Source organism: Aulonocara stuartgranti (assembly GCF_965226115.1).
Source record: "Aulonocara stuartgranti genome assembly, chromosome: 1".
Taxonomy (NCBI): Eukaryota; Metazoa; Chordata; class Actinopteri; order Cichliformes; family Cichlidae; genus Aulonocara; species Aulonocara stuartgranti.
In genome coordinates, this window is record NC_138939.1 from 25,957,761 (window position 1) to 25,985,156 (window position 27,396).

At 39.7% G+C, this 27,396-nt stretch overlaps 1 protein-coding gene across 3 annotated transcripts in view; it reads right to left on the reverse strand.

Moving 5' to 3' along the window:
- Window positions 1-27,396, reverse strand: part of LOC309702738 (protein diaphanous homolog 3-like) — a 165,862-nt gene that overhangs the window by 97,255 nt on the left and 41,211 nt on the right. For 2 of the 3 annotated variants that reach the window (XM_082527368.1, XM_082527369.1), the window contains exons 19-22: window positions 7,191-7,223; window positions 6,038-6,133; window positions 3,775-3,869; window positions 861-962 (exon numbers count right to left, since the gene is read on the reverse strand). In XM_082527368.1, coding sequence (XP_082383494.1) covers window positions 861-962; window positions 3,775-3,869; window positions 6,038-6,133; window positions 7,191-7,223 — 326 coding nt within the window. The remainder of the gene's footprint in view (window positions 1-860; window positions 963-3,774; window positions 3,870-6,037; window positions 6,134-7,190; window positions 7,224-27,396) is intronic. The other variant, XM_082527370.1, reaches the window with a different exon arrangement.

The following is a 27,396-nucleotide window of genomic DNA, read 5'->3' on the forward strand; positions in this document are numbered from 1 at the left end:
CACGTAGCTGCAGGAATACTCAGCAACTATGGTGGTGACCTTGTGTTAAGCTTTTACAACAGGCAAGACAGACCTGAAAACAAAATACTACTGCGCACAAGGCTGAGTTAAAGATCAATTGAAAGTGGTGTTGACTGAAAATAAAAAAGTGAATGTTTACACAATGGTAAATATTAAAAAAGTACATTAAAAAAATCCCTTTGAACCTGAGCTTTTGTGGGCCCACACGAGTAGCACAACCTCATTATATAAGCAGGCTCTCCTTTTTTCTCGTCTCCTCATTGAACAAGATACAAAAGATGAGTTATGTTTTTGTCCATAAGGTGGTCGCTAGGTAGAAAAATAAAAATACATAAATGACACCTCTCATGCATAATTCTGACTAAACCTCCTTTGAAAAGTCTTTAAGAAAATGATGCTGACATAATGAGGCAGAAGTGCTGCTCTTTAATGTGCATAAATTAGTGCACCAGTCCACAGGTGTCCCATCTTTCCTCTTAAGGCTTTAAAAGATAGAATTTTAAAGAGCTCAGGATTATGATAATTACATGAAAGTGTTCTCTGTGTGTGTTTTCATTGAAATAAGACGCCGAGAAAGAATACAAGACAAGTTTACTTGACTAAAACATTCAAATATTACGTTTTATTACACCAAATATGCATTTTTTGGCTCTGATAAACTATTTAATTCTTAATACACTTGTGTTTAATAGCATCGTCAACGATAATAGGCACACTGTCTGAGGTCTTCCGGCAATAAATAAGGAAATATAAAGGAAAGGTCATTTTTGTGCTGTATATCTGCAGTTGGTGGGAAGTTGACAGATGTTTGTGTGTGTTGTACATTTGTGTGTACTCACCACAACCCCAAACTGCTCAGGCTCTGACAAATTAGAGTACTCATTTTTGTATGTGGCCAGCGCATTAAGCTGCTCCTGCTCCGGTAGGTGCTTTACAAGGTTCTACAAAGAAAAGGAAGAAAGGGAGTGAGAAGCGGGAAGGATATACAGAAATTTACAGACAGCTAACCTGCTGCTGTTCTGTTTGGTGTTGTCTCTGTTGGTGTGTTTCAGCCATGTCAGAATCAGAATCAGAATGGGTTTATTGCCAGATGTTGAGGTTTACAACATTAGGAATTTGCTGCGGTGCTTCAGTGCAAACAATAAGAATAAGAATTAAAGTGCTATGTAGAAAGAAAGATATGTGCATGAGATATACATGAGATATATACATGAGAATAAGAATTAAGAGTGCTACGTAGAAGGATATATACATGAGTGCAGGTGGTGATCAGTGCCAGACATGAAATGATGCAGTGACACAGCGTAGGGTCATGTGTTAGTGGCGGGGACAGTCATATGGTTATTGTTCATGTGTCCAACAGCAGAGGGGAAGAAACTGTTCTTATGGCGAGAGGTTCTGGTGCGAATGGACCGGAGCCTCCTGCCTGAGGGGAGCAGGTCAAACAGACTGTGTCCAGGGTGAGAAGGGTCAGCTGAGATCCAGGCTGCACGCCGCAATGTCCTGCAGGTGTACAGGTCCTGCAAAGATGGGAGTCTGCAGCCAATCACCTTCTCAGCAGAGCGCACAACACACTGCAGTCTCTGTTTGTCCCTGATAGTGGCTCCAGCGTACCACACGGTGATGGAGGAGGTGAGGATGGACTCGATGATTGCAGTGTAGAATTGCATCATCGTCCGTGTTGGCAGGTTGAATTTCTTCAGCTGCCTCAGGAAGTACATCCTCTGCTGGGCTTTCTTGATGACGGAGGTGATGGTGGGCTCCCACTTCAGGTCCTGGGTGATGGTGGTACCCAGGAAGCGGAATGAGTCCACAGAGGTGATGGGGGTGTCAGTCAGGATGATGGGGGGGAGTGGGGCTGTGTGCTTCCTGAAGTCCACAATAATCTCCACTGTCTTCTGGGCATTCAGCACCAGGTTGTTGTGGCTGCACCAGGACACCAGACGTTCAACCTCCCTCCTGTAGGCAGACTCATCCCCGTCAGAGATGAGCCCAATGACGGTGGTGTCATCTGCGAACTTGATTAGCTTGACAGACTGGTGGGTGGAGGTGCAGCAGTTGGTGTACAGGGAGAAGAGCAGAGGAGAAAGAACACAGCCCTGAGGGGAGCCGGTGCTGATGGTCCGGGAGTCCGAGACATTCTTTCCCAGCCTCACATGCTGCTTCCTGTCCGTCAGGAAGTCAGTGATCCACCGGCAGATGGGATCAGGCACATTCATCTGGGAAAGCTTGTCTCGGAGATGGTCTGGAAGGATGGTGTTGAAGGCAGAGCTGAAGTCCACAAACAGCATCCTGGCGTAGGTTCCTGGGGAGTCCAGATGCTGCAGGATGAAGTGTAGGGCCATGTTGATGGCGTCGTCTACAGACCTGTTGGCTCTATATGCAAACTGCAGGGGGTCCAGGAGGGGGGCCGTGAGGGTCTTGAGATGGGAGAGAACTAGGCGCTCAAATGACTTCATGACCACAGATGTCAGAGCCACGGGTCTGTAGTCATTTAGTCCAGTGATCCTAGGTTTCTTGGGGACAGGGATTATGGTGGAGGACTTGAAGCAGGCAGGCACATGACATGCCTGCAGTGAGGAGTTGAAGATGCCAGAAAACACTGGGGCCAGCTCGTTTGCACAGTGTCTGAGGGTGGCAGGAGACACACCGTCTGGGCCGGGAGCTTTCCGAGCATTCAGGTTCTTAAACTGCTTCCTCACATCTGCTTCATGAATATGAAGAGTTGTGGTGGGAGGAGGTGGTGTGAAATCCTCTTTTGTGTGGGGTGAGGAGGGGGGTGTTGTAGGTGAACAGTTTGAAGGTGGTGATGGCTCTATGGAGGGGGGAGAGGTGGGGGAATGAGTGTCCAAAGTGCCTCTATTGTTGGGGTCGTTGGAGGTGTGAAGGCTGCCTGATGGCTCGTCAAAACGACAGTAGAAGTCGTTGAGGGTGTTGGCCAAGAGCAAGTCGTCAGTGGAGTGGGGGGTTTTAGGCTTGTAGTTTGTAATATTCCTAAAACCTTTCCACACAGAGGCCGAGTCATTCTCTGAGATCTGCTGCTGCATCTTCTCAGAGTGCTGATGTTTGGCAATGTCCACTTCTTTAGTGAACCTTTCTTTGGTGAGCTTTGTTACTATGATAAAATATCTTATTACCAAGCAAAGACTATGTAGCTTTATACAGTAGATACAACTGAAATGAACCACACTGGTCCATTGAATTGTTGTTAAGATAGAAAAACAGAGATTGACACATACATGGAAGGACAGACAGATGGATTGGATGAACAGAGTAAGTCAGTGCCAAGTGTGAGGTATACAGATGGCATAAACACATTGAAGTTATAGCCAAAAAGCTGGTAAAGCACTTATAAACACAAACAAAAAAAAACAAAACAAAAAAAAATTCAGCTAAACATCAGCAAAGTGCTTATTTATTTTTTACTGACATACTGCCTGTGCTCACCAACTGTTTCCACACCTGCTGTACTGCAGGCTTTACAGATGCCCAACGCTTTAGCCTTGGGCTACATGCTGTTTTAAGATAGACAACTAATCAAGACAATAGACAAAGAGTTGAACCTGACCAGCTGAGTAGGAGAAGGGCAAAACTAAAAATATACTTCCAGCCTCAAGGTGAAAAGTTGAGCATTGACTAGTTTCAATATTTTTTTCTCTTTTATCTCACAGCTAGCTAGGTCCAGAGTTGGGTGGAACGAGAAAGTCATCCACTAAAGTAACGGAGGCTCTATGGCTTCATTAAACAGCATACCTGGATCATAGGTTCAGAGAGTTGCTCTTCATCGACCTCCACTATCATGCGTCGAATTTCCTGATAAGGGATGCGGAAGGAGCCTAGGAAGATGGCTACAGGTGGGAGGGGGAGAGATGTGGCAAATGGAGAAAAGATTGACAGCTGAGCTGTAATGTTGAGATATGAGACAGTTGGTCATAAAAGAACAGAAAAAACAACCAAACACACACAAAAAAGAACAATGCGAAATAAAACAGTACACACAAATCTTATGAAACAGGTTAGTCTGACCCACTCAGCCAGCGATGTCTTCATTTTTTCTTTCTGTCTTTAAAAAAATGATTTTAATTTTAAATGTATTGGCTTAGCAACCATGATATTTTCAAGCAAGAGTTAGGACTAGCAAAGGTATGGTGCATGCCTCGTCAGGGCTAGTTATTAGTCTCACAAGCAGAAACACATTAAAAAAAATCATTTAAAATTATTGAGCATGTTTTAGGTTGAACACTTTGGAGTGTTCTGCATGTAAGTGTGTATGTGAAGTATGTTACAACATTACATTATGCATATACAGGAGAGCATGAACTTTTGAAAACGAGAATGTACCTTTTGTTTTGCACACTTTTTTGCTCTACTGGGTTAAATCATTTTTAAAGTTGTGGGGACAGAAATAATAACTTTTTATTTCAGGTTGAGCACCAACTTTGGCGTAACAATCAAGTTACAAAGACAAATGTTATGAACCAAGATATCCTCTCATATTACCATAGAATCCCAAAAACCTGAGCCCATCCATGAATTCATATCCCTCAGTGTGCTGTTTCTCAGACACCCTGTGCCTAGAGAGAGACCTCCCTACATGGTGTTGAAAACCACCTGGCAAGCCTGATGAAATGAAGATGGACAAAAAAAAACCCAAAAAGTATACACACAGACTCACCAGGAAATCTTTTTATAGTGGTGTGTTTGCTTAGTACTTTGCAACTCTTGGAAAGACAAGTTGCCCAGGCATGTTCTATCCCTGGCATAAGTATCACATAAAGGGATAGCAGCCTCACCAAAGATCTCCTGTGTGGACAACCAACAGGATTGCTATGCTACAAAGACGTGCGTTCACTTGACTTTAAAGCTACAAAGAGACAGAAACACCTGCAGCTTGAAATCCAGAAGGCCCTGCAGGGCTTTAAAAGACAACAGTTTGAGAAAATGGCCTAAAAAAGTCAGCTTAAAAGACTAGTCATCTCTTATTCCTGTGAACAGGACCAGAAGGACTTCAACTCCCGCATGGGACTTTACAGTCACAAGAGGCGCCTCTCGAGCACCACAGACGACAACCACGAGCACGTATCCAATTGTCCCACAGGACTTCAGGAGGCCAACTACTACACAGTACATAACTGAGAAGAATTAAAAAGAAACAGCATGTGCAAGGATTAAACTGAAGTTTAAACACACGTCCAATAAATGATGAATCTTTTTTTTTTAAAAACCTGTATATATTAGGTTGAGGTTTTACTGACAAACTAGCCCTTCTCTTCTTAAAGCATACGTAAAATGTGACACGACTGTGATATAAGCTCCCGGCTGTAACTGGTAATGAGAAAATTTTAGTACAATTCATTAGGCAGAATAAATTTGCACTGTATCTCAGTATCTTAACAGTGATGGCATCAATCAAGTAACAGAAATAAAACAGAAATAAAACCCCTTCTCAGTCCTTCTCAAACCTCAATCAAAGCTTTTAGACTCTTTACCTCCTATGGTGGACCACATAAACCACCAACTCCCCCTTCCCCTCCCCCTTGCTCTCTAATTTCTGCTGCATGATTTATCACTGTTACTGGGCTGATTAGACTCATTTTCTTTTAATACGTGAAACAAAGGTCACAGCTCCATGTGATATAAGCCAATGAGGTGCTAAGATCTGAGAGTGCTTAAGAGATCAGCTGGATCCTCATTAATGCCGGGTGTTTTTTAAACCGTCATTTTCAGACCAAGCATACGTGTGTGAATGCATGAGAGAGATGAGGGAGGGAGGGAAGGAAGAAAGAAAGAGAGAGAAGTTCTTTTTTCCTTCTTTCCTTAATGGATCTTTAACGTTGTTAATTAGGTCCGTGTGAAGAGATGAGTCATATGTGGCAAAGGCCAGGTTCGCATGAACTGTCTGTGTGTATTAATTGCCATAGCAACATGCTAAGGTGTAAAGCATACCAAATTTCTCTATAAATGTATATAAATCTGCCTTTTTTTAGGAGTAGATAGAAAGGAAACAAATACTTACACAGATTCTGTGCAATCTTTGGATCGAGCACCTTCAGCTCTTTAATTCTCTTCTTTATGGATTTCTTATCCTCTGTATCCTCCTCTTCTTTTTTAGCTGATAAAGACAGAAATATTAAACTGCAGCCACCACACATAGGCAGAATTTAGACAAATGAAGCATGAATGAAACACACACACTTGGAAACAGCACAATTATAACATTTAGATATCAGTACAACATAAAGAAGAGAACAACAGCAAAAAGATTAACTAGGTGGTGGAGAAAGTTCAGATGCATTATATTTATTTATTTGCTGAGTTGAAATATTCCATTAAGTGTAAATATGTCAAATTTTTAACATGTCAGCTATTTCTAACAGGCTCACAAAATATTTCCGCAAGCCTTTGTTGTATATATTTACATATTTTTGCAAGCGAAGAATGACTCAATGATATGATGCCATGTGAGTAGAGAAGCATGGAGAAAGGGATTATGGGGAAGTTCTCTCATCACACCACTGAGAGATTAAGGTACGGGGCCCGTAAGCACAGAGTTGCACATTCGGCAGAGATGTTATAGGTGAAGGTAAATCTGCTTTAGGGTCACGTGGAGGCAGGTAGGTGGGATTGTGACAGAGCTGTTGGTAGATAGGAAAGCCAATGAGACGACACAGAGATGTATGCTTCCACATCTGTTCACACACATACACCCACATCTCTCTCACACTCACATTCACACACACTCTTGAGCCACGATCACAAAGAGGAGTTCATGGTTGGTTTTAATTATTTAAGAGACCAGATTAAGAGAACAAAATGTGCATCCCAGGAGTTTTCGGGGTAATTGTCTGGTGCTGTAATTATCGTGTATGTGGTGAGAGGGTAGGAGAGGGGAGGAAAGTAGAGGAGAAGAGGAGAGGAAAGCAGAGGAGAGGAGGGGAACAGATCAGAGGAGCACACGGGTTAATCCACAGGAAAAGGTATTTCTGCTGTTCCACATGGACTCAGTCTTCTTTCAGGGATTCTGTATCTAATTAAAAAGTGAAGAGGTATGCTGTGAACCCCCGCATGAAGAGACTGGTATGATGTCCACAAACATGAACACCTACAGTATGGCGCACCACACACAAATACACAAACACGGCCACACACTGAGCAATCCTTGGACTTACGTGGTTCCTCTGCCAGTACATTCTCCTCACAGTCTTCGATGTGAGAGAGAGAGAGCAAAACGCAAAAGAGACACAAGGGAGGGGAGGGGTGGGGTGGGGCAGTGAAAAATGTGTACCATGGATAGAGGAGAGAGATGAAAATACATTTTTATAAGAATGCTTCCTGTCCACTGCAGCGTGAAACACAAAGAGAAAGGAAACCACAAATACGCTCTAAAATCTGACTTGGAAGAGTGGGTTTAACAGACAAATATTCACTAGATCAAATGAAAAATGATGTATGCTTTACTTTCACAGCTTCCCAACTTCTTTTCCCCAAATCAGGTAGTCTTTAACCACAACTGCTAACATCACATTTGTGTTTCTAGCCTCATCAATAATGGTAGTATAACACCTTTTGGATAGTTGAATGGACAAACGAGCAATGTGAATGTGTGTGTTTGTGCAGCTTTTGTGTGACATTTAGAAACTCTGTATTATAGTATGCATGTCCTTTTTGTTATTGATATTGCAGCTCTAAACATGGCTGAAATGTTTCCAAAGAAGACAAGCAAATTTGTATGAAGATGGGAATAAATTTCCACTTTTTTCTGCATTCAACATTTTACAGAAGCTAAATGGATCTGTGCATTTATCTCCCATTAGAATAATAATTCATGTTAACTCAACAGTTTACTTACAACAAAGTTTTAAAGCACACATACAGTCAGAAAGAACACACACCCTATGCCATTTCAATGGTTTGACATATCAGGACATAACAAAAAAAATGGTAGGTAACAACATCACATGACATATGTCAGTGTGTCATTATTCACTGAGGAAAAACTAATTCAAAATGCACCCCATGATTCAGTAGCTTTTAGAACCACCTTTAGTGGCAATAACTTGAAGCAATTGATTTCTGTATGATTTCATTAGTCTGTCACAACCTTGTGGAGGAATTTTAGCTCACTCTTCTTTATAATGTTTATAATGCTTCAGTTCATTCATTTATGCACAGCTCTCTGAAGGTCCCGCCACAGTATTTCATTCAGGCTGAGGTCTACACTTTGACTGGGCCATTACAGCACTTTGATTTCACTCTTTTTCAGCAGCAAATCTTTTTGTAGGAGTTTTGCTGCTGCGTTTGGTATCATTGTGCTGTTGCATGACCCAGTTTCAGCCAAGCTTTAGTTGTCCGACAGACTGGCTCACATTTTACTCGAGAATACTTTGATGTACAGAGGAGTTCAGGGTTGTATCAATGACTGCAAGGTGCCCAGGTTCTACGGCTGAAAAACAAGCCCAAATCAATAGCCCTTCACCACTGTGCTTGACAGCTGGTGTGAGGTTTCGGTGCTGATGCGTTTGCTTTTTGCCAAATATGATATGTATTATAGCCAAACGTCTCCACTTTGGTCTCATCTGTTCAAATGACATTGTTCCAGAAGTCTTGTGGTTTGTTTAGATCCAACTTTGTAAACTTAAGCCATGCTGCTATGTTCTATTTAGAGAGAAAAGGCTAGCTCATCTGACCTTGTAGTGGATTTGCTGGGAAGTCCATCTCTGGCAAGATTGCCATCTGTCCTGAATGTTCTCCACATGCAAATGATATTTCTCTACAGCATGCTGGATTTCAAATGATTTGGAAATTAACTTATAACCCTTCCCAGATTGTTGGGGAGCATCAGTTGCTTCACTAATACCATTAGTGACAACTTTGCTCTTTGGCATCGAGTAAACACAAACCTGAATGCTCCAGACCAGCCAACTGTCAAAACCTCTGTTTTTATAGAGACATTCACACTTACTCAATTAATCAAGTGCATTTGATTAGCAGCACCTGGCTGCTGATTACCTTTTTAAGGGTAAGTAAGGGTTTTGTCTTAATTCTTCTTAAATAAATAATGACAAAATGTACAGCGTCATGTTTTGTAATTCACCAGATAATTTTTTTTAATCCTGAATATTGAGATGTACTAAGAGGAAAGCCCTAACTCGCCTCTAGCTTACTACATTAAGATGTTGTATTGATCTATTCGTCATGCAGTTCGACAAAATCGTATTTATTACGAAGTACACAGAGACTCTCAAACACATAACAACAGAGTATCAACAACCTCGTTTCAGCACACAAACACACTTGGCTATGTCACAATCTATGAAGCGTCCTCACATAAGGGCTAGAGACATCTCTATTGTATAAGAGATAGTGAGATAGAAAGATAGAAATTACATTACTCCAACGTACGCACGCACACAGTACACGCACGCACACGCACGCACGCACACGCACACACACAGCTACCTCAGGTGTTATCGGTTAAATCAGCTAATTGGATTGCCCCCTTCCAGCATCACCCTCTTATCCTCTTTGGCCTTAAAACAGCTCTTCTTCAGGGAAGCCTGCTCATTATACATCAGCCAATTAAAATATCCTGCAGGAGGGTCAGAGGTCAGTGGTTAATCAATCAGAGGGAGTGGCAACAGTTGTAGTTATCAGATTACGCTATCACCCAGGAAGTAGGAAAGATAAGGATGCACTTGTGAGAGCAAACCAGTGGGGAGTCTGCATCCCATTACACATCTAGCGAAAGCAGAACAGGAGCACAGCGTAGGTATGATGCGACTAGAGTAGATATTTTAAGACCTAATGACGAGTGGATTAATAAGTGTAAAAAGATGACACATCACAGGAATAAAAAGCTGCACCTGTTCAGAGAGGGAGAGAGATGGAATCAGAGCATGACAGGAAGAGGCAAGTTACAAACCCAGCCATCGACTAAAACCACTGTTAAGATCAGGAGCTGAGATCAGATAACGCAGAAAACGGAAAGCAGGAGTCAATCACAAGACAGCAGAGAGCAGTGCATTAGGAACAGACACCAGCAATGAGAAAATGGCTCTGTTCTGCCACAGCAAACGTCACATAGTGTGAGAAGTCTCTTCATGAAGGCTTGTGATAAATGTCAATGTGATGGCGGGACGGTGGACAAAGGAGGAGGACAGATAAGTATGAAAAACAGAACAAAGATGAATGGCCGTCTCAATTTCTTTGCCTCCAGTGTAGGATCCTTAGGGGAAAAGGGATTCTGAATTATTCCAAAAGTGACAATGAACCTGAACCTGAATTTGTGTTTTTGTAAAAACAAAAAACAAAAAAAAAAACCATAAATGGGTACACAATAAAAAGAAGAAGTTGTGTTATTCTCTGAAGAAAAGCACAGTAATGTTCAGTTGCAGGGTCAGATGAGGATCCAAAGCCAGAATTCTGAAAGAGTTTTGCTCTGCTCACCTTGCTTGTAATAATTCTACTGAGTACTTCTTATCCAATCTCTGGCACAGTTTAAAGGCACTTGATAAAAAAAATATGACAATGTGTGACACTGCACACACATGCACACCCACGTGCACCCCTGCGTGCACGCACACACACACACATCCCCAACCACAGCAGTGCTTCCCACAAGGCAGTACCAGTGAATTGTGCCATCAAAGCACTAAAGGGAGTGGTGGAAGAAATAAAACTGCTGTGAAAGAGCATGACTGACATGACAGGCAGGCCTCAGAGACAAGCAAGTAACACCTTATATCCCCCACCCCACCTCTCTCTCAGACACACACACACAGCCTACTTTCTTCCCTTGCCCCAGCCTTTTACACTCGGATCACCACTTTATTTTATCAGGTTGGATTTCTAATCAGAGAAAGAAAAAAAAAAACACCTTACTGGAAAACATGCGAGTGCACGTCATTTCATCTTGTGTTTGTCTATGTCGCTTCCTATGTGCCTTTATTATTTATGGAATGATATAGTGGCACAATCGCCTCCTCCGAGGAAGCAGATAAGCGCACAGCGAGGGGAAAGTTGAGAGGGCCACAGACTTGAAAGGCTAATTAAATCAGTGTGTTGTTTCCAATAGCCAATCAAGGCAGTCATGCAGGTAAAGTTTAAATCACTGCTATTAAAGGGGTTTCTGTGGCAGGGATAATTCAAGGGGCCTTGAAATTCAATGTGCAGACACCACACACACACACACAGACACACAAAACTGCCTGAAGCAAAATCCACTGTGAGACATCTGATGCACAGGAGGGGGGCTGTCTGCAGCAAGTGAACAAATCCACCATTCCGACACATCTGTCAACTCTACAGTCAACAGAAGGAAAGGAGAACAGTCAAACCAGCTGCACAGTTTGACTGTTGACTCACTATATGCTTCGGATCCAGATATGTCCTGAACTTCAGTCAGCCTGACAGAGAGCACGAGAGACATAAGACACATGTCCAGTAGTTACTTGGACTATGCATACCCTGCCCTCACCTTTCCCTCTCCGCCTCATCGATGCATACACTCCTCCATCCTGAACAGCAAAGCGATGACAGCTCGACTAGTCTGTTTGCACATGGACTAACCTCCCCACCAGAGTTTTGTGAGCGCCAGTGAGTGTGAGACAGAGAGGGAGATCAGAGTAATGAAGTGAGGGGCTCTATTTTGAGTGAGCTAATCAAAGCGAACCATCCAGGGCCACCTCTCTCTGTGATCCAGACTAGATGACCCAGGGCCATAATTAGTCTGAGACTTTCATTCTGATAGCAGCAAATTAACAGACTTCATTAGGCTGTTCTCTCCTCCTCTATCCCTGCTATACCAAGATCACTTCAAGTGTCCCTGTATGAGCACCAGCATCTACAACATACTGGCCAATTGCTCTTCACAAAGAAAGGAACACACCCCGCAGAGAGAACGTGCAAGTATACACATTTGGAAATCAAAAGTTACTGACAATACATGAAAAGGTTTATAATTGATTAGAAGCCTCTGTTAATCAGTGTGTACCGGCCTGTGGGGATGAATGTAACAGGATGGTCTATTTCTCAGTGGAGTAGTGCCCTCTAAAGGCCTCATGAAGACCTACCAGTGCCCTCTTAATACATCTGTGTGTTCGTGTGCATACACAAGCGCACACACACACACACACACACACACAAATGAGTATTTTCTGACTGCTCTGTCATATCAGGTATGAAGCATTATTATCTCCATTTCATTTCACTGTCACAGCCTCAGTATGATCTGCACAGTTGTTAAGCCCACCCTAACATTTCCCAAGTCATTCAATGGATTGATGACGGCCTAAATCATTCACCTCTGAAGTCATTTGCAATTTTTTCCGTTTTTCTCCCTATGCTGTTGCAAACACGTCTGCGCCCACTACCTTCCCTACTTCCAGCGCTGTATCCTTCCCCTCCCTCCTCCATACACAAACCTACACGTGTGGATGAAAAATCGCAGCAGAAAAATAAAGTCGCGAAAGCAAATATGTTTTTAACGAGCCGGCCCATTACTTTGATGATATGAGAACATAAAAACACAAATTGGGACTAAATTGAAGTGCTGATGCTTGAGAAACAGAGACAGGAAAAAAACCACAACTCAACAACAACAATGGAGGAGGAAAAGAACAGAAAATAGAAAAAGATTAAGCACACACACACACACACACACATTAAAAAAAAAAATGCAAAGGGTGGGGGTAAGTGTTTGTAAAAACGTGACATTTTCAAACATTTCAGGACACTGTCACAGGTCCAGGTAATTGGTGTGTGGCTCCAGCACACACTGTAGCACATTAGACATTTCGTAATCTGACCAGAATATGGCTGCGTGGCGGGTTCAAAATATATATGAAAATAACAGGCTGGATGTAAAATAAGGGTGTGAGAGGGTGGGTGGGAGACAGCCATGTGTACGGTGTGTGATCGGACGTTCCCTTTCAACAATAATGAAAAGAGCCTTTAATGATTATGCATTTGATGAGATCTCTCATACTGGCACAAATTTTCTACAGCCACACGGAAAGTCATTATAGAGCTAATGGTATTCTTCAAAATGTCAAAGCAAAACCATAAAGAGAGCGAGAGAGAAGGAGAAAAGAAGCACAATCGAGACAGAGACACACAGGAGAGAAAGTCCATTTGATGAGAACAGGTATATATCAGCAGCAATGCTGACTGCTAGGCAGCTAGACATGGACATGCTGCTGATATCCTCATATAGTCAGTGCGGTTCAAAACAAGCTATATTTAAAACATTTGATGTGATTTTAGAAGCTAATTCCTGCCCTCAGTGAACAAAGCTGCACTCCGTGCACCTCTGAAGGTAACACAGATTTTTATTTTTATCCAGCTAAGTGAGATTGATATGGTAATTAGGCAACTTAAGAATACATAAGCATAAATGAGAATATAATGCTAAGTTCTCAAAAAAATATTTAGGCATATGATTTTCAACAGGACAGCCTACTGTAATGCTTTTATCCCCACCTTCTCTAGTCCTCAATCGTCTCCTAATTCTGTGATGGTGTCCACCAACCTCCTCAGCTTCTTTTCTTTTCTTGTAATTCAAAAGCCTTTCAAGTTCTCCACGCAGCAGACCACAAAAGCTCTCGCTTTTGTTTTAGGAAATACACCCACCTTGCATTTGAGAAACCCATTAACCATCATATACATATGTTAAATGGCTCCAATTTACAGATACTCTGAGGGTTAATGCAGTGAAGGCTGACAGGGGAGAGGCATGGATATGAATGAACACAGCTGTTTAATGTGTCACATCAGCCTGAGTATGACAAGTGATGAAAAGCTGTTAGCGCTGACCGGTCTTTACCACCATATGAGAGCCTTTTCTTTACTGTATGTGCTGCTTAACCGCCAAACCAAGCATACGAGTTAATTCCCTCCTACATACCAGCCCAATTTCTGCTCCCCAAATATACTTGTGCAGAATGACAGGACCAATGCAAATACACTTCCTTACCAGACCATTATATTCATATGGAAATTAGCTGTCTAATTATCTGTTATAGCATGCCAGCAGTAGGAAAAGAGACCGTCTTTCCTCAACTTTCTCTTTAACAGGCTACATTGATCTAGTGAGCCTGACACTGACTCAAACCAAAGCCTTTACACTGCAGTAAATAACATTTTAAAAAAGGATAGGCGTGAAGCATCTTGTCCAAGCATAACCATGCTATGACTTCAAATTATTTATTCACTAAGTATTCGTGCATCATCACGCTAAAACATATCCCAAGCTGCATATGTTTACAAGCTTAATCTATGATTCCTATTAATTATCTGCTTTGCCAGACATTCACTATTCATATTGTACAGTATTCTTAAAAAAAGGAGGGAAACAACCAAAAACTTAGGAAGGCAACAACAAATACAGCATCACCACTGGTAATCAGATTAAACCAAATTAAATACTATGTTTGCACTGATCAAATTAACACAACATCTCCACGCAAGCATTATATGGATTTATTGAATAACTTTTTCGGTATATTTAAGACAATCATAGAACCACTTTTCAAAGCTAACGTGTAAATTACCATACAGTCTATGTGCTGTGACGGTTTTGAATTATTCCTTAAGTATATCTCTTCCAAAGGTATAGTAGTACACAGCATGCTGCTAATACCGCAGCATGTTATCTGTGGTGTTGTTTTCTCCCAACTCTTCTGTAATAACTACATTTTAAAGTTTAAGCATTTTGTTGCATAACACAGAACAGCCCACGGCCATTTTGAACCTTTTTTTACCAGCCGATGTGAGCTGAATCCTGTATTGGTCAGGCTCCAATAGTAAATAAAATAATAATAATAAAAAAAAGCTATTAACTTCCTTATGTTTCTCAATTTTTAGCAGTTTCTTTCCCCAACACCCTTTCCATTTCTCTTTCTTTTTGTCTACCGTCTTGCAGCGTTTCAGTAGAGGTAGGTTATTAGTGGATGCTTGTATTCCAGGAAGAAATGGCAAACTGATTTTGTGATCTTTGAGGGTTTCGTCTAATTGGATGTTATTTATTAGTTGAAAAGAAGGCTCAGGAAAGGGCAGCTCTCTTCATGTTGTTGCTCATTTTTGTTCCAAGCACTATAGCGACGAAAACTGTCTCTCTGCCCTCTCCTTGATAAAAAGAAATAGAAAGAAAACATGCTGCAGACGTCAATTAAGATGTTACTCTTTAGAACACGAACTGCAATTATGTATATTCATATAACATGCCAGTCTGACAAGTTCACATATGGGGAAAAAAGAAAAAGAAATTGTTCCCCCCCATATGTGAACATGGTAACAATTAAAATTTTATCTTCAAAATCTCAAAGGGAATTCTAAAATTCTGAATCAAGATGTAATTATAGAATATACTAGAATTAGAATGACACATATGTGGACGATTACAAAGTTAGTCCTTTATACCATTACAGTGACTTTTAAATCAAACAATCAAGTGTTCAAAGTGCAGACTGTGATTGCCTCTACCGGGCCTTAAATGCAGCGACCTCCAGGTGCTGCTTGTTTGTGGGTCTCTGTCTTCAATTTTGTCTTCACTAACTGAAAAGCATGCTCTGCTGAGTTGAGATCAGGTGACTGACTCAGGCAATGAGGATCTTTCTCATTTCTTTGCCTTGAGAAACTCTTGGGTTGTTTTTGCATTAGCCTTTAGCTCATTATCCTTTGCAATGTGAAGCACTGTCCAATCAGTTTTGGAGCATGTGCAGCAATCCAAGCATTAGTACAGCCCCGTAGTGCACTTCAGAACTTATCTTGTTATTTCTATCAGCAATCATATCATCAATAAACACTAGTGGTCCGGCTTCCACCATGTTTTTGTTTTTTTTTTAAAGATGTTTCTGGCGACGTCTGATCTGGCGTTCTTGTTCCTGAGTATAGCCCATGGTTTGACAAACTCACCATTTCTATTCATGACCACTCCTAAACATTTTCCTTTTTCATTTTGCTCATTTTGTTTTTTCAGCTATGCGATGGCCTCCTTCACTTGCACCAGCATCTCTTTAATGAACAACTAACAAGTGCAACTTAACACTCCAGAACTTTTATCTGTTTAATTTGTCGTTTATCACCAAGGGAATAGACCTCACCTGACCATGAAACTGTTTATAAATCAGTTGTACAATTACATTTGAGCACACTCAAACACTCAAAAGTGTTTAGAATTCCTTAACTCCTTCAATTAAAGCACAAAGTCTGCATTTCAGCTTTAATTACATCATGGCTGTGTGGGGGAAAAAGAAAAAAAAAACACCAATAAAAAAAACACTGGTGCTGAACAGTGGCAAATTACAAAAAAATGCCCAACAAATGTCCAACAAATTATGGACCTAACAATATGGCTGATCCAACCATGTAGGCTTAGCTTTTATTATTAATATATTCCTTTATTGAAATAAAATATATTAGTGTTTCCTAAGCCTGGCTTAGTTTATGATGTAAAAAAACCAGCACCACTAATTTAGTCATTCCCAGTTTACTTCTCAAAGAAATAATCGTTCATTTTATGAAAACAAACATTTAACCAAATCCAACTGAATACCAAAAAGGCAGGTCTCTACAGGTTTGTTTTAACTAGTGCCCATTATGTTTAAAAATTACCATCACTGCTGGCTGATCCAGAAGCTACAACAACAAACAGATGAGACATGAGTAGTGCAGTAAAAAGAGGACATGTTCCTCATAGTACTTAATTCCCCACCTGCCAGCGACTGGAATATGTTCTGTGATTTTCACCTTGTCTTCTCACTAACACCCAAAGGAAAGCCATGTTATACATGTTTTATCTCTATCTATTGACACTGATACTCTCAAAGAGCTTCTCCAGAGGCTATCCGTGAAATCACAGAAATTGCCAACACTTTTGAGAGCTGTCAGCTCGTTCTCTGCTTGCCCACTCAGTACATTTGCTTGTTTGTTTCTCCGCTTTTTCTTCTTGTCTGTCCAAGTAAGTAAAAGGCACAGTACAAAGAAGCCTTTTTTACTCTGAGTTCATCAAATGTTAAAAACATAAATAAATAAATCTTAGTCCTTTGATATTACAACTATTTATGTCAATACAACCACCCCAAAGGGGAATGCACTGCGCAAGCATTCGATATATCAAAAATTGGAGGGAGATTTGAAGTTATAGTGTTTGCTTATAAAACTAAATCATCTACTTTTCTAAACTATTTCTCTCTTTACTGCTGATGGCAAGTTAAAACTAAATTCACTGTAAAATTAAAAGACTCCATTTAGACTGACGCAATTTCTAAAATTACACAAGTTCCTTGGATAATAATTCACCGATCAATCACAGAGTTATAACACTGGCTGGAGGTCTACACTCTTGAAGGATGATGTTACAACTTAACTTTACAAGGTCGCATAATAAATCCAAGTCTGTGGTTGCTTTGGCAACACATGTAACACGGTCCACAGACAGAGTTTTACAGGCGTTAGAAGAGGCTCTTCATGTTAAACCAACAGGCTAACAAGTATTTTGAGCAACACGAAATACTTCAGATTAGTTACTACCTACCTGCAAAGACTTATCTTTAACACTGGTGAGTACGAAGAGTAAAAATACGAACAAACTACAGTCTTCAAATCTGCATCATAATAATGATTAACTGCTTTTACTTTTAGTAAAATGTACAAGACAATCCCAACTTCAAATGTTTGTCAGATTTAACTAGATATAAAACCTTTTAAATTTCAATAGCTTTTATAAAAAAAAAGTAAATAATAAAAAAAATTAAATAGAAAAAATGTAGGGGAGAAATACTGCTCAGAAAGGTCAGGTCAGCATCATGCACCTTTATACAATTATACAGGTGCAAGTAGTAATGGGGGTTGTGCTTCTTTAACAGATCAATTGAAATCCCTCAGTGCATGACTAACATGCAGGTTACAATTTCACAAACTCCCACAGTAACATATCTGAAATTAGTTTGGGACCAACTAAAACTGATGCTGCAAGATAAGAAAAGCAAGTAATAATTAAAATAAATAAATAAAAATAAATAAAAAATCTACTAACCTTTTGTTTCTGTTGTAGAGCAAACATCAAGGCAGATCATGCAGCCAAGCAGAAGTTGCAAAAGAAAACAAGAGAAAAAAAGAAAAGAGAAAGTAAAGAAGCAGAGACAAAGCAAACAGAAAAAAAGAAGAAGACAGTGTTATTTGAAGTAAGCATTACTTTAGACTTTTTGATGTCAGTAAAGAAATAACAAAGCACTACACTGAATGAAAAGTGATGCTGGAGACTATAGAAAGAGTTCATGTACTATATGCACTGCCAAGAAATATGTATAATTGTTATGACAGTTTAGGTTCAATTTTGATTTCTTTCCAATAAAATCAAACAAAAAGCAGATGCATCACACAATTTTGAGATCTCTCTGTTCATTGAAATAGACGTAATGTTCTAACATTCAACACTTATTTGAAGCAACAATGACACCGATGGCTGATGATGACTGTGTCATAATCACATCAGACATTACATGTCAGAGGCTTGTTTCTCTCATTTGAATAGATCACATTACACAGACTGATTGCTCTCATCACATGCATCGGCATATTGTTTGCCAGATTTTAAACCTGCATAACTGTTTTGGCCACATTCACAGCAGCGACTGGAGCTAAAGTGCAAATTTCACATCTAATGTCTAGATAAGAATCTGAAATGTTCCAGTTAAACATTCTGCAATGTATTTTCCGTTGTGCTTGTGTTTGCACAAAAAAATGTAAAACAATATTCTCATCTACTTCCAATCTTTTGACATGGATGTGCAATTTTGTCACATTATTCCGCCCAAGTTCACAGGGATTTTTCAGCAAAAACAGTTCCACAAAACAAAAACAAAAACTGTGGTTACATATGTGTGCAGTTATGAAAATAAATGCACTATTTTCCAGTTGTTTTGATGTTATTCATTGCACAGGTCACCACACAATCTGTGACAATGACTTATAACAGAGCTAAAGCCTACACCACTTGTAATTCTCTGACTTTTGGAGTTTGTTGGTGAAGCTTAAGACCTCCATTCTTCCCTTATGGCTTCTTACTTCAGGAACTGATACAGTAACCACAAAGGCAGCAATTATGGCCCTCAGTTGTCAAGGGAGCAGATTAAACCTTTGAGTTCAGAAGCTGACATTGTAACAACAATAACTTTGTTTAATTTACTATTTGTGATTATTCAACATAAGATAAGTATCAGTTATAGATATAATAATTAACTTTGGCTAACACCATAATAAATAGCAAATGCAATTAAAAATCAAACAGGAAATAAAGGAAGAGAGAGATATAATAAAGGTCATCACTGGGACTCAAATTGTGGATGCTGCTGTTCATGGTTACTATCTTAACCTCACAAATGAGAGGATAAATTTGAGTGAACTACAGAGTTAAGAGTCATGGCTGTTGTACACCTGATTTGATTTTGTTTTAAATACATTTTAAAAGCTAGACCTAAACCATAGTAAAGGTAACTCATATTTTCAGCTTGCAAATACAGTCTGTGATGATTAAGTTGACTGTGTATCATTTATCATGGTTGAGTTATTCTTACCCGTTAAAATCATGACAACATTCATTAAGTCTTTGGGGCTCTCAAATGACAAGACAGCTGACCTACAGTGGCTTGCAAAAGTATTCGGCCCCCTTGAACTTTTCCACATGCTGACAGATTACAGCCACAAACATGAATCAATTTTATTGGAATTCCACATGAAAGACCAATACAAAGTGGTGTACACGTGAGAAGTGGAACGAAAATCATACATGATTCCAAACATTTTTTACAAATAAATAACTGAAGAGTGGGGTGTGCGTAATTATTCAGCCCCCTGAGTCAATACTTTGTAGAACCACCTTTTGCTGCAAGCTCTGAAAACTGCTATTCACAAACGCTGTCCATCTAATCTGACTGAGCTGGAGCTGTTTTGCAAAGAAGAATGGGCAAGGATTTTAGTCTCTAGATGTGCAAAGCTGGTAGAGACATACCCTAAAAGACTAGCAGCTATAATTGCAGCAAAAGGTGGTTCTGCAAAGTATTGACTCAGGGGGCTGAATAATTACGCACACCCCACTCTTCAGTTATTTATTTGTAAAAAATGTTTGGAATCATGTATGATTTTCATTCCACTTCTCACGTGTACACCACTTTGTATTGGTCTTTCACCTGGAATTCCAATAAAATTGATTCATGTTTGTGGCTGTAATGTGACAAAATGTGGAAAAGTTCAAGGGGGCCGAATACTTTTGCAAGCCACTGTATGTAAGCACACAGATTCAGGTGCTTGTCTTACACTGTAAAAGTAGACGAGGAATATTAACAATAACAAACAAGAATCATTTTTTAATGTGTTTATTAAAGACTTGTTCCAGACATTGCTGTAATTTGCCCAAGACTGATAAGAAAATGTAGCAAACAACAACAACAGTTTTACACTAAACAGTTATTTATGTTAAAGTTTACAATTCCTATTATCTATGTTTATGGGAAAATTGTCCCTCAGATAATGGGAGATTTAATCTATATGAAATAAACTAATATAACCTTTTAGCTATATGCAATGGGAAAATGATAACATCTTAGGAAGAATGTGGGGAGAAATGGGAGTCCGTGCCTGGAGTTGTAATGGCATGAACTGACCAGGGACTAACAGGAATAGCAGATAAAACATTGGGAAGATTAAGTGAAGCAAAAAAAAAAAGAAGAAAGAAACCCCCAGCCATGGTTCTGCATGTGTGCACAGACAGGGGCGGGCTTGGACGAGGTTAATTATTTAATAGCCAGTAAATGTTATCGTAAACATATATATTAGGGATAATTGAGTAACCATAAGCAGCGTTAAATCTTATTAAAGTCAACATCTATTGCCTTGGTAAGTAGCTTTAAAAGATTGTCTCAAAGGTCCTCAGACAATTACTGTATGGGTGGCTTTATTAGACCTACTACTTCTCTACTGGGAACTGTCACTCTTCAAAGAAATGCAATTTTGCAAACTGCTTGCTCCTAAGTGGTTCACCTTAAAAGGTTAGCATGAGAAATGGTGAGATTTTTGACATTCAATGCAATGCACAGAGCTACACTCAGCACCACCCATTTTTGATGCTTTGAAAAGTTGATCTTAAGTTGGGGAGTTTTTGCTGTTTTTTTTTATTTATTTTTTTATTGGAAACGCAAGCAGTGGGGGAATGGTCTAAAGGGAGCTTACAAGAAAAGCTGTCTACTTGCATGCACTACCACTGGCTGAACTGCAGTGGTGCTGTAAGAGAAAGAAAGTGGGGGAGAAGTAGAAATTATAATTAATTAATTATAAGTATAGCCGAGCTGAAGTTGACTTCCCTGTCCAAAGTAATGTTTACAGTTTACAAATTAGGTTTTGTTTAGACAGTTATGTTAAAACACGACAATAACTTTTTATACTTGTGTTTGAGGTTTGAATTGCTGCAGTGTTAAACCTCATCCTACCAAATAGGGTCTGCACAGACCCCAGAGATATAAGTTGTCGTCATATCTGACAGGATATTTAATGCAGGTAGGGTAGTTAATGATTGTTTGCCATGGATCCTGGACTGAAGTATCAGAGTAGCAACAGGAATAAGGTTAATCTGTCATTTTAAAGGACAAAGACCTAGGGCTGGGCGATATATCGAGTTTTTAAAAAAATATCGATATATTTTCATACGAGATATAAGATGTGACAATATCGTTTATATCGATATAGTCTATGTTACGTTATAATTATACTTGTGGAGCCGCAGGTTTGCCTCTCTTTCGTCCACTTTTGTCTCTACGCAACGTTACTCGGCCTCGCCTCTCCTTCACTGAACACAACTCCGCCTCCCCCATAACTTCACCTGCAGGCAATGACAAGATGAAAGCGGAAAATCTCCGTTAGCGAGTTACCATGCGTGGGGCTGGACAGCGTCAACGTGTTAGCGAGCTAACCGTGCTAAATCGACAGTGCGCAATATGTATGAATTCTGGTTGTGCTTACTGATGTAAATGATGTAAATAAAAGTGCCCGTGTGACATCTGGGACACAGTGTGACTAAGAACTCTCTTTTTGTTCTTAACTTATGGCTTTTAAAAAAAAAATAAAAAAATAAAAAAAATCGAGATATATATCTTATATCGCCATCCAGCTAAAAAATATCGAGATATGAATTTTGGGTCATATCGCCCAGCCCTATAATGACCCCATATCTACATTCATCATCTGGACTGGGAACATCCCAAACTGGAAGCTATCATCATTGGAGACCTCGTCCATGCTGGGTCTACCTGAGACCTCTGGGTCATGTTTTACATTGCTGTGCTTGAGAGCCACCATCTACCGGAACCAAATCAAACCAAATCCTTGCATGTGTCTACACATATACTTGGCCAATAAACACGATTCTGATTCTGATAAAGTACTGTATTTTTCGGACTATAAGGCACACTTGAATCCCTTTAATTTTTTCAAAAATCGACAGTGCGCCTTATAATCCGGTGCGCCTTTTGTATGAATTCTGGTTGTGCTTACTGACCTCAAACCAATTGTACGTGATACACGACGCTCAAAAATCTGTCAAAAAATGTTTTAGCACAACTTTGGTAAGCTACAAAGCCACACCACTTTGATGGATTGTCGGAGCATTACAGCTACGGCTTTAACGGAGTTAGAAGTTAGCAGGAAGTTAGCTTGCTAGTTTCCACCCCAACATGATATATCATGTTCTGTCTGAGAGATTTCTGAAAATTTTTGTAGGGTTACTGAATTTGGGCTAGCTGGTATATAATGATATGCTGTGTGACCGCTAGCGACACAGCTAAGTTAGTATAACATAAACACAATCATGCTGGAGCATGAATGCTAACTTTTTTTCCACTCTATAGAAGTTAACGTGAGGGTTCCCAATGGTTAAGAACAAACGCAATCGCATGGCAGGATGCTGTAAACGGACCAAACTTCAGACAGGAGAACAACTGAGATAATCCATCCACAATACAAGGTTAGTCATTAATATACTGCAACAACATGGGAATAGAGCAGCTGCCAGAGAATTCAACATTAATGAATCAAAGGTACAGAAGTGGAGGAAGCAAGAAGAATGAGTTGAGTAAAGTTTGACTTATCTGACTGTTTTGTTTCACTTAATGCTCCTTATAATCCAGTGCGCCTTACGATCCGAAAAATAGGTTCAATGATACGGTGCTGCCACAAATTCAACTTTGTTATATTATACACAAAATTACCAACACATTTAAAAGTATACTAAAATGCCCAATTAAAAACTGTTTTGAATTGTAGTTTGAAACCAACACGTAGGTATTTTCTCATGTTAATTATGTCCAGTTTTACTTAGCCCCCTCTGTAATTAAATCCTAGAAGGTGATAATGATTTTACTAGTGACAGCTCTGGGCTTGTCTGAATAGTTTGGTTCTCCTCAGTTTGCATTTGTCAAAATTACATATATGGCTCTAACTGGAAAACAGCCTCTAAAAAAGCAAAAGCAAAAATAACCACTTGGTTGACAAAACATGAAATTTAAGGACTAATGTAGAGGAAAGTCTTCCAACCGGCAATTACAATTTCCCTCCCTCTTTTGCAAGTTAGTGCAAATGTCCACTGCTATAGTATCATAAAACTTTACGGATTAAAAAATATATATAAAAATACCTCAAGCTCAACAGGATTATTTTTCTGATGTTCTGAAGAGCACTTTACAGGCAAAAAATCAATGTATCTGCACTATTCTTTGCAAGTCCACTAATAAAGAGTTATTTTGGCTGAGTCAATAAACAGAAAACAGATCTTGACAAGCTAAGTCACTAGTGACACTATAATCAAATAAAGTTTAACAATCCAAATAGAAAACTATAGCTAGGATGAATGTAATGTTAATGTTATGAAAGTCAAAATATGAACTAAGACAATGAAAAAAAAAAAAAACCTTCTACCTTGGGGGAAGACCTAGACGAATAGAGCCTTCAAAATGCTTTCAAGATAGATCAACATCCACAAGAAAGCACAAGAGTTATTAATGTATTACATTCTTAGAACCCATCTACCATGCACACCAGGCTGTCTCCTGTGCTTAATTCTGCTTTATGATTACTGCATTACACTACAGGCATAACCTTACAAACATTAAAGTAACATGTTGCCTCAGTTGTGTTCCTCGCTGGAATTTTTTCATTAATTTTTATTGATTAAGTCAGCATATTTGCATAATTTATCTACGAAAATAAAGAGCATATATGCATTTGTCTGTTTCTTGCTTTTTATACCAACTGTTCATAAACACAGAGAGCACACAAAAAGCAGTCGCAAATAGTTATATTTTCTTTAAGCACCGGTTCGAGCACTGTTTAAGCACCGGCACAGTTTCAAAAGTACCGGTTTGGTACTGGTATCAAATAAAACCTAAACGATACCCATCCCTACTGGAGAGGTGCTCATGATCAAAGGAATGTCTTGATCCTACTGCTTGAACCAAGACTGTACAAATTTAAGAACATAATGACAACATTCAACAATCAGACTTAACACACACAAAATCTGGGAAAAAGACCATCACAGCTGTATTTTCAGCAGACATTCTCTGGTTAATCAAGTATAAACTACAAAATAAACAATAAATAAAAAAATACCGGTACCCATCCCTACTCTCCAGCCACTCTGTGCTGGGGGAGATTTTATTGCAGAAACATCCTATCTGAAAGATCTGTTTCTTGTGACGTTGCTTCCTGCTTTTATGACCCTTTTGGTCAGCAGGAGGACACACACACACACACACACACACACACACACGTTCTTGCACATGCATACACGTTCACACACATAGTGCCTTGTCTTTGTAGCCAAGGGGGTTTTTACCGAGGAGGTGCTGTGTTGTGTATTGTGTGAACTGTAACAGTTTGTCAATAAATAGCTGCGAGGGAAGCTGCTCTTTGAAGGATTTTGGGCTGGAGACAGTTTAGGAGCGCGAGCTCCAAGAGCTGGTTTTTGACCAAAAACTTCCCTTGCTAGCAAGTAAAAGATGTTCGTCTTGTTTTTGTCGTTAACAAGAATAAGTCTCTAAACTAGCGGGGCTTGAGGAAACACAGACCCAACAGTGTGGGTGACAGGAATTGTCTTAGAAAACTACTTAGAGGAATAAACATCACCAAAAAAAAAAGTTTCAAGAAATATGAATCCATATTTAATGAGGCAAACTGAGTGAATACTGTTTCACATTGTGTCCCATTTAATGTTTAATGCTGATCCAGATGCTGCTGCTCTTAAGTGAGATGAAACATGATGCTACACGGCTGTGTTAATAAGAAAACAAACCCACAAGCACGTACACATGTAAGTTCACTTGATGACCCGCGCTAGTGGTAGCAGCTGGGTCCGATTGCACAACCTACCAGTCATCCTGCTCCTACAACCTCCACTGGGACTGGAAAAAACCATGAGGAGAACAACCTTTCAAATGATGTGAAAGACAAATGTTTCTTTCTCACCAAATCTAAAATGCATTACCCGTTAACAGTAACAAACCAAGCAGTTGGAACGGCACAGAGCTGAACCGCTTTTGCGTGCCTGCCCATAAGATGAGGCATGTATTTCATGAAAGCTGGAAAATAAAATTCTGTGAAAATGTGCAGACGTAAGGTCATTAACCTAACAGGAAAGTACAATGTCTTCAGGTGAACATCCCTCCTTTGCCATCCCCAAAGAACACCTGTTTGACTGTCTGTCTACCTGTTTGCCCTTTAGATCTGCCTCCATTATTCAACACTTTGACTATAGGGAGCTAGGGTTGCATTGGTGTGTAAGGGAGGGAGAAGGGGGCACTGTGCCTTGAGAGGAACGCCATAGAGTTGTGACAGGTAGATAACACCTGGATGAATAATTCAAATTGGCGTAAGCTAGCTGAAGCAGTGACAAGACAAGAAAGAAAACACAAGACGTGAATAAATCATCAGTGAAGGGACTAATAAATGAAACACCGGGGAGGGATAACATCTCTTCCTACCTCCTACTCAAGCTTTAATCATTCCAACAACCTTGTACATGAATATTCCAGATATAACCAGCTACACTAATGTCTTAGGCAGTAAGAGTATGGTGTTTTATTATGCAATATCACCACTAAAATAGTCACCAAAATACAAAACAGTCTGATTCCACAAGGAGTGCTAGTACTGAAACTACTACTTTAAAAAAAAAAAAAGAAAAAGAAAAAAGTCACTGCACAAGCAGTCTATTTAAATAGAGGAAAGAATCATTTCTATAAAACCAGTAATACTGTGATAATAATATTATTTTGATATTTCCCCAGCACATTAAAGTACTTTCTCAGGGATAGGACTGGCTAAACAAACGATCCATACGTGTGAGTTGGTATGACAACTCACACGTATGGAGTATGTAACTATTTCAGGGGTCAGTGGCTTGAAGCTACCATTTATGGGAATTTGCCTAAGTCAGAATCCAGCTTTCATGTGTTAGCACTGGTGCTTCAGTTGGTCTAAATTAGGGGTGGGTTTTTATAATCGATTCATCGATTAAAATCGATTCTGGCTTGGATAACGTAAAATCGATTCATTAAAATCCTGAATCGATTTTTTTAATATAAATTTATTTTGCCCGAAATGCCAGAATCTCTGGTGACATCTCACAAAATTTCAAGAACAACCAAACAGTTAAGACAGTAAATGAGAGCAGGTACACGGATTTTGCACATAGATTTAAACACACAGCGCGACCCGCGGATCAGAATCAGTTAGATGTCGCCTTTCTCACGGTCCGGGCTGAAAGCCGACAGCTTGCTGATTCTGATCTGTCGGCGGGTCCGCGCTTTGTGTTCACGCCCTTTATGAGCCGATTCTAAAGCTGTTAGTTTGATCTCTCTCCAAACAGTATTGACCGAACCAGCAGCAAAAGAAGATCCAAACGCTTCACATAAACATCGTCATGAATTCACTCTGACTTTTACTGTTTTGCTTCCACCGCGATGCACAGCTCTCGCTCTCTCTGTACTTCAAGAACAGTTTCCCTTTCTTCATTATTCGCTTGCTTGTTACGCACAAATCTACTGTTGTTTACAGTGCTGTCGGCTGCTGTTTTTTTCCCTTTTACATTCTTCCGAAAAGAAAACCTCATTTCTGCTGTTCAATACTGAACAAATTTAAACTTTTTAATATTATTCAAAATGCAAAACACTTAACCGTGTCTCTAACCGCTGTAACTTCAGAGGTAATGTTCATATGTTGATTAATGGTTTTCTTTCGTTTTTGATGTACTGCAGAATATTTTTATAAAATCCCAGAACAGGAAAATCACCTTCATGTTTTTCTGTGTTTTATCTTCAGCTACTTTCACAC